The sequence below is a fragment of the Spermophilus citellus genome (genome assembly GCF_964194105.1).
Source record: "Spermophilus citellus genome assembly, chromosome: 10".
NCBI classification, from domain to species: Eukaryota; Metazoa; Chordata; class Mammalia; order Rodentia; family Sciuridae; genus Spermophilus; species Spermophilus citellus.
Genome location: NC_138197.1, coordinates 74933644 through 74948408, shown reverse-complemented (window position 1 = coordinate 74948408; position 14765 = coordinate 74933644). Strand labels below are relative to the sequence as shown.

Below are 14765 nucleotides of genomic sequence, written 5' to 3'. Positions count from 1 at the left end.
TCATAGAGAAGCCATCTAGTCCTGGATTGTTCTGTGAAGGGAGATTTTCTTTACTGTTTCAACCTCAATATTCAATCTTGGCCTGTTCAGTTTTTCTATTTCTTCATGATTAAATCTTGGCAAGGTGTATGTTTCCAGGTACTTTTTTCCTTTTTTCTAGGTTATCAGTTTTATTGGTATACTTGTTCATAATAATCTTTAATGTTTCTCAGCATTTCTTCAGTGCCATTTTAATAATGTCATTTTCCTCTCTAATTTTGTTTGAATATTTTCTTTTTGTTAGTCCTACTGGGGAATTATCAATTTTCTTTATCTTTTGAAGGACCAAACAAAAGGTCTTTTGTGTTGTTTTTTTAAATTCTCTATTTCACTCATTTTGACTTAGATCATTATTTCTTTCCTTTTACTAATTTTGAATTTTGTTCTTATTTTTCTAGTGCCTTGATATGCACAGACAAATTCTGTATTTAAGGCCTTACCGTTTTTGGAGAAAGTATTGATTGTTATGAGCTTACTTTTTAGTAGTGCTTCTGTTGTATACCATTGGTTTTTGGTATGCTGTGTTTACAATTTCAATTGTTTCAAGTATTTTTCAACTTCATTCTTTATTTTCTTCATTATCTATTGTTTGTTCATGACTGAATTTGCTTAATTTCCCTAGATTTATGTAATTTCCAAAGTTTTTTTATTGATTTCTAATTATATTGTATCATGGTATAATCTCAATTTTAAAAGACTGAGATTTGATTTGTAGGCTATCATATGATTTATCTTGAAGATTACTCTATGTTTTTAGAAGAATATGTATTCTTCGCTTGTTGGATAGAGTTTGTAGTTGTCTGTTACATACACTTTAACTCTGTCATTTCTTTGTTGATTTTCTGCCTGAATAATTCTTTCATTACTGAAAATGGAGTGTTCAAGTCCCATACTGTTATTGTTTGGGAGCCTATCTCTCCTTTTAAATCTATTAATATTATCTTTATATATTTGTGTACTTCAAAATTGAATGCATATATATCTACTCTTTCCTCTCGTGGAATTGACCCTTTATCACAATTTAATCATTTCATTTGCCTCTTTTAAAAATTATTTTTTATTTTCTTTGTTCTTGTTGCCAGTGCTGGGGATTTAACTCAGGGCCTCATGCATTATAGACAAGCACTTTAGCACTGAGTTACACTCCTGGCCCTATGTTTTTTTTTTTTTTTTTTTTTTTTTTTTTTTTTTTTTTTTTTTAGAGTCTAGGGTTTTGTGATGTGACTATGGCTACTCCTGATTTTTATTCTATTTTCATGGAACATCCTATCACATACCCTCACTTTCAGTTTAAGTGGGTCTTAGAGGTGAGTTGAGATTCTTGTAAGCAGCTTATAGTTGGGTCATGTTTTTTATTATTCATTTAGCTACTTTGCATCTTTTATTTGGAGATTTTAACATGTTTGCATTTAAATAACTTATCAATCGGCCAAGTTTACTACAGCCATTTTGAAACTTCTTGTCTGGTTTTATAGTATTTCTTCTCTTTCCCCTTTCTTACAATTTTCTTTTGTGATTAAGTGATTTACTGCATTTGTGATTGTGTTTTCATTTCTTGCTTATCATTTTTGGTTTTCAGAATATTTTTGTGTTTAATCTGAGGCTTACAAAGACATCTTTGTTTATTATAAGTTATCTTTAAATGTTTACAGCATAACATGATTATAAAAGAAAAAGAAGAAAAATAAACTATACTAATAAGAACATTACATTCACACTCCACTCCTCCCCACATTTTCAATTTTTAATACCTCACATCTTCCATGTAAACATACCAATGTAGTTTTTGGGTTTAGGAATGTTTGGTTTATCATATTCATACTAAAGATATAGATGATTTACATACCACCTTACAACATTAATGCATTGTGAATTTGTCTGTAGGGCTAATTTTACTCTTTGAGTTTTACATCTTCCCATCTTTTCTTCTTACTCTTCAACATCACTTTCTTTTATTTTAAATAACTCCCTCTAGTATATCTGGGCATTCACTTCTGGTGGGGACAAATTATCTCAGCTTTTAGCTAAAAATACCTTAACCTCTTTTTCATTTCAAAGAATAGCTTTGATGGGTACAGTATTGTTTGCTGATGTTTTTTTTTTTTTTTTATGCTGAAACTATAAAACACCGAAGAATGACTTAAGAGACACAAATAAATAAAAGAATCCCATATCTATGGATTGGAAGATTTAATATTGTTAAATTGTTCTTCACACTAATTTATCTATACATTCAATGTGATATGTATCATGATTTCAAGAATAGTTTTTTATTGAAAGAGAAAAAAGGCTAAAATTGGAATGTGATAAACAAAGACTTTGAATAACCAAATCGATTCTGAGAAAAAGAATGGCGTTGGAGGCATAACATTGCGATAGTAGGAGCAAATATGACTCCATTTTGTTTTATGACTTCATCCTGTAAAACAACCATGCCAAGTAGAAGAGTCATGACTGGAGCAAGATGTTCTTTTCCTTTTGCTATAGAAACCTTTAAGAACACGGAACTACCTATTGGGGCATTGTTTCTATAACTAGGGTAACGGGGCTCTGTTTCTGTAACTGGGGTGACTGGGCTAACTGTGATTGGTTAGGCTTTCCTTTGCTTCACTGCAATGTCCTGCTTCTGTAACCTGGCTTGCTTGCATTGGCTAGACGCCCCCCCCAAAAAAAAATCCCTTTTGCGGTTTTCAGTCTTATAAGGAGTGCCCTTGCAATTGTTCAGGGCTGATCAGGGGAACAGCTTTATGTTCTGGTCAGCTGCCACTGGTGTGCTTCAATAAAGGCTTGATTCCATTATATGTGAGTGGTCTGGAAGTCAGTTTATGAAACCCTGGGACAAAGCTTTAACTATAACAACATTTGCTGATTTCTAAGTATGTTACAAAGCTGCAACAATTAAACATCATGGCATTTGTATAAAGACAGACATGTAAACTAATTGAAGAGAAAAGGGAGCTCAGTAATAATCTCATGTGTGTACAGAACATTGATCTTTTAGAAAGTGCTATGTATTCATGATAGGAAATGACAATAAATAAACAGAATTGCAAGAACTATATATTCACATGCAAAAGAATGAAACTGGAGCCTTATCTTACATTATACACAACCTGAAAAAGAACTAAAGACTAAACATAAGATTTGAGACAACACGCTCACACACACACTCACACACGCACTCACACAAACATCTGAGACAGTAAAACTCCAGGAAGAAATATATATGGAAAGCGTCATGACATTGGTCTTGGCAATGACACCAAAAGCTCAGGTGATAAAAACATTAACAGACAAGTGGGAGAACATCAAATTGACATGCTTCTACACTCATAAAGAACAAACAACAACAAAAACACACACCAAAAAAACAAAACAGAATGAAAAGGCATTCCATAGAATGGAAAAAAAAATACTTATAAACATGGTAAGGGATTAATATCTAAAATATAAGAAACTCTGTAGATGTGACAGTTGACAAAATAATGCAAATGAAAAAAAAAAGTGGGAAAAGGACCTGAATAGTTATTTTCCAAAAGAAGACATACAAGTGTACAAGGTTCTCAACATCACTAATTATTAGAGGAGTGTAAATTAAAACCACAGTGAGGCATCACACCTGTTAGGAGGGCTATTATATGAACAAAAGCAAAACAACAAACCCCCAAACTAAAAGTAACAAGTTTTGGCCAAAGGAGGAGAAACTGAGACTCATTTACATTGTTGATGGGGATGTCAAATGATACAGCCATTTCAGAGAACATTACAATTGTTCCTCAAAACAATTACAATAAAGCTACCATGTGAGAAAAAAAAATCCAATTTTTAGTTATGAATCCAAAAGAATCGAAACCAGGGTCATCTGGAAATTTTTGAATACTTGTACATATTACATCATTATTCACAATATCCATGATATGAAAACAATCCTTTAAATATCCATCTATAGACCAGTGTCTACCACGCGGCCTGCGCAGTGGTTTCATTAATGAGGTTCTGGCATTAAGTTAGTTAGAAGAGATCAAAATAAAACACACAGACAGTACCTTATTTTACATTGCTAGGTCCGAGACGGCTGGCCTCCCTGGTTCCCCGCCTCAAGCCGCCCAGCAGGGCAGCGAGGATTACTCTGGGCTAGCAGGAGAGAGAGAGAGAGAGCGAACACGCCTGGGAGCAGCCTTTTATTTGGGGGGACAAGAGATTCAGGGGAGAATTCCATCCAATGAAGGTTGAGGGGGGGCTGTACTCCAAGGTCAGGGTCAGTGATTGGGTATCCAGGGTCAGTGGTTACGCACACCCCCACATGGATGGGCTCTCTCATCAGGAAAGGGTCGGGATAACTCCGACACAGCCAGAGTGCCTCAGGCCCTTAACGGGAGTCACCCAATCACGTGTCAGAATGGCTCCCCACACCAGTGGACAAAGAAAATGTGTTATATACATACATTGGGATATTATTCAGCCCTAATTAATAATGAAATTTTGCCATATGCAACAACATACATGAACTTGGAAGACATTGTAATAAGAAAAAAGCCAGTCATAGAAAGACAAAAAAAAAAAAAAAAAAAAACAAGGCTCACATTTTTGAAGGACTGAAAATAGTCAAACTCAGAAGCAGAAAGTAATGTAAGCTTTCAGGTGTGTGGAGTTGGGGAAATGGGCAGTTGCTATTCCATGAATATAAAATTTCAATTATATAGGATGGATAAGTTTTAGGTATCTACAATATAACAATGGGTCTATGGTTAACAATACTGTATTTTGCACAAAAATTTTGTGAAGAGGGTAGGTGTTGATGTTAAGTGTTCTTCCCAAATTAAAAAATATAAAACGTTAGAGACAGGAACAAATTTTTGGAGGTCATATATATTACTTTGAATGTCTTTAATGTTGTGACGATTTTAAGGATGTATAAATGTCAAAACAAATCATATTTTGTGCCTTATATATGTGCAGCTACTGTTACATAAACCATATGTCAATAAAGCTGCTAAAATAAATTTAAAAATAAAATGTAATGAGCTATTTTTTAAAAAAATAGTGAATTTAGGTCTGCAGTGTTTTCTGCTACTTATTATGTGACAGATAACTATCTGCTTAATAGAAGAAGCAAACAAAATATGAACAAATGAACTTATGATAAAAGCAGGAAGAAAATAAATTATTAGAAATAATACATAGCATAATGAATTACCTTTTTAACTCCTGAGTTAAACAGAATTTTCCTAGTTCTTGCATTCTTTCTTATACATTTAATCTCCTAAATCATTTTTCTTAATCAATTTTTACTTTTAGTGCTTATTTGGAAAACAACATTATCTCACATAATTCGATGATTAAAGCTTACCAAAATTAGAGTGGGAGAACTGATAAAATACAAAATATAAGCTAGCATACCACATGGATATAGATTTCTAAATCATGGCCTAACTTAGGTAAAATTTTCCAGAGATTGTCATTCCCAAGCTCAATGTGGCCATTTTTTCTTTTTGGTAGAAACATTTTATAAAAGTGTGACTTCTTAATGCTATTTTTCCTTAAGTAATAACTCTAATTAGAAAATTTCTACTCTCATAAACTTGTATTTTTTTTCTTTTTTTTTTTTTTTTTGCACAGGGATTTAACCCAGGGTTGCTGACTCACTGAGTCACACTCCCAGGCCTTTTTAATTTTACATTTTGAGACAGGTTCTCTCTAAGTAGCTTAGGACCATGCTTAAATTGCTGAGGCTGACTTTGAACTTGTGAACTACTGCCTCTAGAATTATAGGCAGGCACTATCACACTCAGCATGATGTCATAGTTATATTAATTTTTCTTGTGAAAGCCAGCATAAATAGTAAGTAAAATAATTTAAATAACAATATAATGAATTTATTTAGAGGCGAAAGCCCTCAAAAATGGTTGTATCTATTATTGATTTTTCTATCATGATCACAAATATCACTCAATATTTAAATCATAAGATTTCAAGTAAGTTGTGAATTAAATGTCAAATGTTTAGTACAAAAGTAATCCTCTTTTTTTCATCTTGTTTAACCTATACTGTTTGTTTATAAAACAATTCTTCCTGTAACCTGTATGTCTAAATTTTCTCTTTATATTATTAAATAAAACCACCACAACAACCATTTAAACCAGGGTGTCCTAGATGTCTAGCACTACTAAAAGAGAAAAAAAGCAAAAAGAGGGTATACATATATACACACAGACACCGTACATGTACATAAATTTTTAAGAACATACATGCTTATACATATATTTATATAAACACACATATGAAATAATAACTAAAGAAACTCAATGTCTTCTTCTGTTCAGAAATATGTGCAGTGATTAATCATTTACATGTATATACTCGAAGTATATAAATTAATATATAAAATGACTTTAGTCCTGTCTTTGAATTGTATTATATGAAAATGTTCAAATCATTCCCTAATAATAATGTGTATGAATTCATAAAGTATTTGATACATAGTATGTTAAATAAATACCAATTGGCATAAAAAGTTGCTTTTCTGAGAAGAGATAAGAAGGCAGAGAATAATTAAATAACAATGTTTTGAATTTGAAGTCCAAATTATGCACCTGCTTCAGTTATTAATCATGTTCAGATTGATGATTTTGAGGCAAATATCTTCCTCACAATGTCTTTAATTGCTTGTTTCACCTGCTGGTTCCTTAGAGTGTAAATAAATGGATTCAGCATAGGAGCGACAGAGGTGTAGAGAATAGCCACCCCTTTTGTTAAAGCAACTCTTTCCTTTGCTGATGTTTTCACATATATGAAGATGCAGCTTCCATATGAGATGGAGACAACAATCATGTGTGAGGAACAGGTTGAAAAGGCCTTTGTTCTTTGTTGAGCTGAAGGAATTCTTAGAATTGTTCTGAGGATGTAAGTGTAGGAGAGAATTATTAGTGCCAATGTGGTCAGGAGAGTGAACAAAGCTAAAACAAAACTCAAGAGCTCTAGAGTACTGGTGTCTGTGCAAGAGATTTGCAGCAAAGGAGCAGAGTCACAGGTGAAGTGGTCAATGATATTGGAATCACAGAAATCTAACTGCAAGCCCATGGTCAGTGGTGGGAAAATGACCAAGAAACCAGCCAGCCAAGAGATGATGATGAGCTGGTAACAGATCTTGTTACTCATGATGGTAGTGTAATGTAGAGGCTTGCAGATAGCCACGTAGCGATCATAGGACATAGAGGCCAGGAGGAAAAACTCTGTTGATCCAAGGAAGATAAAGAAAAAGAGTTGAGTGGCACAAGCATTGTAGGAAATCGACTTGTCCCCAGTTAGGATGCTGATCAAAGTGTGAATCTGGAGGTATAGCGATACCAGAGGTCAAACTGTACTACAAAGCAATAGTAACAAAAAAGCATGGTACTGGTACCAAAACAGGCAGGTGGACCAATGGTACAGAATAGAGGACACAGAGACTAATCCACAAAGTTACAACTATCTTATATTTGATAAAGGGGCTAAAAGCATGCAATGGAGGAAGGATAGCATCTTCAACAAATGGTGCTGGGAAAATTGGAAATCCATATGCAACAAAATGAAATTGAATCCCTTTCTCTCGCCATCCACAAAAATTAACTCAAAATGGATCAGGGAGCTAGATATCAAATCAGAAGAAAAAGTTGGCTACGATCTACATATTGTGGGGTCGGGCTCCAAATTCCTTAATAGGACACCCATAGGCCAAGAGTTAATAACAAGAATAAACAAATGGGACTTACTTAAACTAAAAAGTTTTTTCTCAGCAAGAGAAACAATCAAAGAGGTAAATAGAGAGCCTACATCCTGGGAACAAATTTTTACCCCCCACACCTCTGATAGAGCCCTAATATCCAGAATGTACAAAGAACTCAAAAAATTAGACAATAAGATAACAAATAACCCAATCAACAAATGGGCCAAAGACCTGAACAGACACTTCTCAGAGGAGGACATACAATCAATCAACAAGTACATGAAAAAATGCTCACCATCTCTAGCAATCAGAGAAATGCAAATCAAAACCACCCTAAGATACCATCTCACTCCAGTAAGATTGGCAGCCATTATGAAGTCAAACAACAACAAGTGTTGGCGGGGATGTGGGGAAAAGGGTACACTTGTACACTGCTGGTGGGGCTTCAAAATGGTGAGGCCAATTTGGAAAGCAGTATGGAGATTCCTGGGAAAGCTGGGAATGGATCCACCATTTGACCCAGCTATCGCACTTCTCGGACTATTCCCTGAGGTCCTTAAAAGAGCGCACTATAGGGATACGGCTGCATCAATGATTATAGCGGCACAATTCACAATAGCTAGACTGTGGAACCAACCTAGATGCCCCTCAATAGATGAATGGATAAAAAAAAAATGTGGCATCTATACACAATGGAGTAAGAAATGACAAAATCATAGAATTTGCAGGGAAATGGATGGCATTAGAGCAGATTATGCTAAGCGAAGCTAGCCAAGCCCTAAAAAACAAATGCCAAATGTCTGCTTTGATATAAAGAGAGCAACTAAGAACAGAACAGGAAGGAAGAGCATGAGGAAAAGACTACAGTAAACAAAGACGAATGGGGGGAGAGAAAGGGAGAGAGAAGGGAAAGCATATGGAAATGGTAGGAGACCTTCAATGATACATAAAATTATAAGAGGTTATGAGGGGCAAGGGGGAGGGAAAAAAGGGAGAGAATTGAACAACAGCAGAGGAGGTAGAGAGGGAAGAGGGGAGGGGAGGGGAGGGGAGGGGGGATAGTAGGGGATAGGAAAGGTAGCAGAATACAACAGTCACTAATATGGCATTATGTAAAAATGTGAATATGTAACAGATGTGATTCTGCAATCTGTATTTGGGGTGAAAATGGGAGTTCAAAACCCAATTTGAGTCAAATGTATGAAATATGATATATCATGAGCTATGTAATGTTTTAAATAATCAATAAAAAAACCTAGGGTTACAGACAGAAGTAAATGAAATTTCTAGGAAGGAGAAATTCCTGAGGAAGAAATACATGGGGGTCTTCAGGTGGGAATCCAGCAGGGTAAGGGTGATGATAATTAGATTTCCAGTAACACTCAGCACATAGGTGAGAAATATAAAGAAGAAAATCACAACCTGGAGCTCTGGATCATCTGTTAGACCCAGGAGGATGAAGTCTGTTACTGATGTTCTATTTTTCATTTCCAATGGTTGGTTTGAGGCAGATTTTACTGATAACATTGACCTGGAAAACAATAAAATATTGATCAGAAGAGGAGCATGAACATCTGCATATAGTTTTAAAGTGATATTGTATTTTGATATGAAGCACTGGGGACTTCTACTGTTGTTGCGATTGTGTGTGTGTATATTTCTCACTTTTATAGTCCAATAATGTATCTTTAATTTTAATATCACTCTGCTGTATTTTATTCTGTCTCTACTGCATTAATTATTGAAAAATGAACTTATTATACACATAGTCTTCAAATGCTTCATTATTTACCTAATATATATGGGGTACTGTGCCTTTCTTATATCATCTTCTCCAGGAACAAAAACTCTTATTTGATCATGGAATTTTTGATCAACTCAACTTTCTAGGAAAAGCTCTAAATGTAATTCTTGAGAATTAGTGACTACTGCCTTTATTAGTATTTTGACAAAAAATTATAAATGTACAAATATTAAAGAAGGTGTGCTATGTTCTACATATTTCAGTTAGTTGCTAAACATTATCACTAAATATGTTTTTATATATCAATTAGTTATCAAGTTAACTACTAAATATATGCGCAAATATTATATATAGAGAGATAGATAGATAGATAGATAGATAGATAGATAGATAGATAGATAGATAGATCTGAGAGAGATACAAAAATGCACCATAGTGAACAATAGGATAGAATGAATAGAAGTTGAAATATAATATAAAATAAGTTGAAATTACTTGCCTATTACCAAATATTGATGGTTAAAAGTAAGTGTTGAGTACAAAATAGTATTCTCAATTTGCTTAAACCAAAAGTCATGCAGTTGCTCAATGCTGCATGGAGAATTACATGTTTTGCTTCTCTTCCCATGGAACTACAAATTCCCTCACAAAGTCCTTTATACTTCATCTCAAAACACCCAGGAAAATATTTCCTTTTTATTTTTCCCCAACATCATTTAACATCTGGAGCCCTGATAAATTCCAAGCATCATCTTAATATCATATCTTTAGATGAAAGTTCTGCTGTTATAAATGAAAAAAAAATTCTAGAGTTATTTTTTATAAACCATTTTGATATTTCTCAGAGGGACAAATCCATAATATTTCCCTAGAAATAAAGTAAAAATAGCACCTTAAATGTATTTTGTTTCACATAATTTCAGAAAAAAATTTGAAGCAAATAAATTCTTAATTATCTTGTGGGTAAATAATGGGGCTCTAATGAATCTGTGTACATGACAAATTTGGGCAATCTATTTTAATTGATTAATTATGAGACCTATGTCCCAGGAGAAAACAGATTATTCAGCAAAATGTTAACTATGTATTTGGGGAAGCTTGAAGCCCAAGAAAAATACTCTGATATCTTCTGATTTTCACTTTCATGTGTTGCATGCATTACTCTGAAGATTGGAAGGAAAATCAGATTAAAAAATACAAAAAGCATGTTATGCCACACAAAAAAAGCAAAATCCTCTAGAGGTGTGCTTTTCCTCCACATCCTCTCCAACATTTATTGTTGTCTGTATTCCTGTTAACTGCTATTCTGACTGGAGTGAGAAGAAATATTAGAATAGTTTTGAAGTTTTGATTTGCATTTCTTTAATTACTAGAGATGTTGAACATTTTTTCATATATTTGTTGATTGATTGTATCTTCTTCTGAGAAGTGTCTGTTCAGCTCTTTAGCCCATTTATTGACTGGGTTGCTTGTTTTTTTTTTTTTTGTTTGTTTGTTTGTTTGTTTTGTGTGTGTGTGTGTATGTGTTAAGTTTTTGGAGTTCTTTATATCCTGGAGATTAGTGTTCTATTTGACATCTGTGTTACAAAAAAATTTGCTCCCAAAATGCAGGCTCTCTCTTCACCACATTAATTATTTCTTTGGCTGAAAAGAAACTTTTTAGTTTGGGTCCATCCCATTTATTAATTCTTGATTGAATTTCTTGCCCTTTAGAAGTTGACAGTTTGGGCCTAATTTGAAGTGATGAAGATTTGGGTCTACTTATTCCTCTATTAGGAAAAGGGTCTCTGGACTAATTCTTAGGTCCTTCATTCACTTTGAGTTGAGTTTTTTGCATGGTGAGAAATAGGGATTATTTCCATTTTGCTGCATATGGATTTCTAATTTTTCTAGTACCATTTGTTGAAGAGTCTGTCTTTTCTCCAATGTATGTTTTTGGCACCTTTGTCTAGTATGAGGTAACTGTATTTATGTGGGTTTATTTCTGTGTTTTCTATTTTGTACCATGGGTCTAAATGTCTATTTTGGTGCCAATACCATGACGTTTTTGTTATTATACCTTTTTAGTATAATTTAAGTTCTGGTATTGTGATACCTCCTGTTTCACTCTTCTTGAAAAGGATTTTTGGCTATTCTGGGCCTCTTATTTTTCCAAATAAGTTTCATGATTTATTTTTCTATTTCTATAAATAATGATGTTGGGATTTTAATTTGAATTGAATCTGTATAGCACTTTGGGTAGTATGAACATTTTTACCATATTAATTTTGTCTATCCAAGAGCCTGGGGGATCTTTCCATATTCTAAGGTCTTCTTCAACTTCTTTCTATGGTGTTCTGTAGTTTTTATTGTAGAGGTCTTTTCTTTTTGTTAAATTGATTTCCAAGTACCTTTTTTTTGAGACTATTGTGAATGGGGTGGTTTCTGATTTCTCTTTCAGAGAATTCATCACTGATGTATAGAAATGCATTTGATTTATAGGCATTGATTTTATATCCTGCTCCTTTGAATTTAATACATTGTATCTGTGTTCTCTTTCACCTTCAAGCATTTTTTTCATTTCCTTCTTGTTGTCTTTTGCAAATCCTTGTTCATTCAGTAGCATATTACATAGTCTCCAGGTGTTAGAGGAACTTTTTTTTTTTTATTAATTTTATCATTGGTTTCTAATTTCATTTCATTATGATCTGATAGAATAAAGGGTAGTATATCTACTTTTTTGTATTAGCTAAAAACATGCTTTGTGGCATAATATATGGTCTATTTTAGTGGAGGATCCATATGCTGCTGAGAAGAAAGTATATTCATTCTTTGAAGGATAAAATATTCTATATATGTCAGTGAAGTCTAAGTTATTGATGTATTACTGAATTCTATAGTTTCTTTGTTCAGCTTTTGTTTGGACAAGCTATCCCCTGGGGAAATAAGTGTGTTAAAGTCACCTAGAATTATTGTGTGGTGGTCTATTTGACTCTTGAACTTGAGAGGAGTTTGTTTGACGAATGTAGATGCTCCATTGTTTGGACATAATGATTTATTATTATGTGTCTTGTTGATGAATGGTTCACTTAAGCAGTATGAAATATCCTTTTTTATCCCTTTTGATTAATTTTGGCTTCAAGTCTACTATATTTGATATAAGGATGGAAACCCAGCTTGCTTCTGCAGATGTGAGTGGTATGCTTTTTTTTTTTTTTCCAAATTTTCACCTTCAGTCTGTGGATGTCTTTTCCTAAGAATCTCCTACAAACAAGCATATTATTTGTTCTTTTTTAATCCAATCTGCCAGTCTATGTATTTTGATTAGTGAGGTTAGGCCATTAACATTCAGGGTTATTTTTGAGACATGATTTGTATTCCCAGTCATTTTTGTTTATTTTTGGTATTTAAGTTGCCTTGGTTTCTGCTTTGATTAGTTTTTCCTTTAGTGTAATACCTCCCTTTGCTGATTTTCATAATTGTTTTTCAATTCCTTTTCATGGAATATTTTGCCAAGGATATTTGTAGTGCAGACTTTGAGTTGTAAATTCTTTTAACTTTGTCAACATGGAAGGTTTTTATTTTGTCATTAAATCTAAAGCTTAATTTTGCTGGATATAAGATTCTTAAAATCAGCATACTACAGTGATGCAGTCATATCAATGTTTATAGCAGCACAATTTACAATAGCCAGACTATGGAACCAACCTAGGTCTCCCTCAATAGATAAATGGATTAAAATATTTGGTATACAAACTCAAGGGAATATTACTGGCTTTAAAGAAAAGTAAAATTATGATATTTGGCAGTAAAAGGTTGGAGTTGGAGAATATCATTATAAGCGAAATAAGCCAATTCCACAAAACCAAAGGCTGAATGTTTTCTCTAATATGTGGATGCTAATTCACAGTAAGGTGCGGGCATTAGGGAAGAATAGCATTACCTTAGATTAGGTAGAGGAAAATAATGGGAGAGGAGAGGAGGGGATGTGGGGATAGGAAAGACAGTAGAATGAAACAAACATTATTACTGTGTGTATATATGTGATTACATGACCAATATGATTCTGAAACGTGTGCACTCAGAAAAATGAGAAATTTTACCCAACTACATATGGTATATCAAAGTGCGTAAATGCATTCTACTGTCATGTATAACTAATTAAAATAATTTAAAAAAATTAAAATTAAAAAAAGATTCTCTGTTGGCTTCCATTTTCTTTCAGAGCTTCATATATGTTTTTCCAGGATCTTCTAGTTTTCAGAGTCTGGGTTGAAAAATCTGCACATAATCTAATTGGTTTTCCTCTATATGTAATCTGATCCTTTCTATTCTGGCTTTTAATATTCTCTCCTTATTCTGTATGTTAGACATTTTCATTATAATGTGCCTTAGTGTGTATCTGTTGTGATTTTGTACATTTGGTGTCCTGCAAGCCTCCTGAATTTGGTTTTCCAATTCATTCTTCATGTTTGGAAACTTTCCTGATATTATTTCATTGAATAGATTGCTCATTGAATAGATTGCCCATTCCTTTGGTTTAGAGAGAGAGAGGGAAAAAAATCTTGAAGGAAGAAACAGGTATTGTTTTGGTTGGAGATCAGTATCGTTCCTGCTTCCTTTCTCATCCAATAGGTAGGATCATCTGTTGTTAGCTGGTATCTCTACCCTCAGGATGGTGAAGGTAACCAGGGTGTCACTGTGCAGTGGAAGTGGCTGCTGGGGAAAGGGGAGAGTTATAATCTGGGTACCTGAGAGCCACAGTTCCAAACTGAGAGTTGCCCAAACTGAAGTTGGTGATAAAGGTGACCCAAGGTGGAGGTGCATGCTTTCAGAGGTGGAGTATCAGGTTGTGGGGTAGCCAAGCAATGGTGTTGTTGGAAGATAACCTCCCAGAGGATCTCGGAGTGTGCAATGTGTGGCTGTCTGTTGACTTCAGAGCCTGTGTGAAGTTCTCCTGTGCAGGCAGGCTACTGCATGTATGGGACTATCTTTGCTACTGCTGACTCTCAAGATGGTGGTGACTGTGGGAGCCCACATTGGTAGATGAGGATCCATATTGGAGTGGTAGCCTGAGATCCTACTCATAGAAAGCTACCAGGTCTTGCGTGGGAGTGGTGTCCTGATTTCTCCTCTGGTGGGTGGCTGAAATTTCTGCCCAGGAGGTGCTGGTGCTGATGATTTTGCTCAGGTACCCGATAGTCCTGCGTGGGTGAGTAGTTGAGAGACCTACTTTGATGCTGAGGCCTAGAGCCCTGGAAGGGCACAGGACCATGATTCCTGCATGGGAGCAGGAAT

General features: G+C 34.4%; 1 protein-coding gene across 1 annotated transcript; it reads right to left on the bottom strand.

The window, feature by feature from the left end:
• Nucleotides 1-6654: 6654 nt before the first annotated feature.
• LOC308658805 (olfactory receptor 6C76-like) lies at nucleotides 6655-9271 on the bottom strand (the record flags this gene model as incomplete). Its single annotated transcript, XM_081311727.1, has 2 exons — nucleotides 6655-7351; nucleotides 8988-9271. The coding sequence occupies 2 exons, from the start codon at nucleotides 9269-9271 to the stop codon at nucleotides 6655-6657; spliced, it is 981 nt and encodes a 326-aa protein (XP_081167853.1).
• Nucleotides 9272-14765: the final 5494 nt, after the last annotated feature.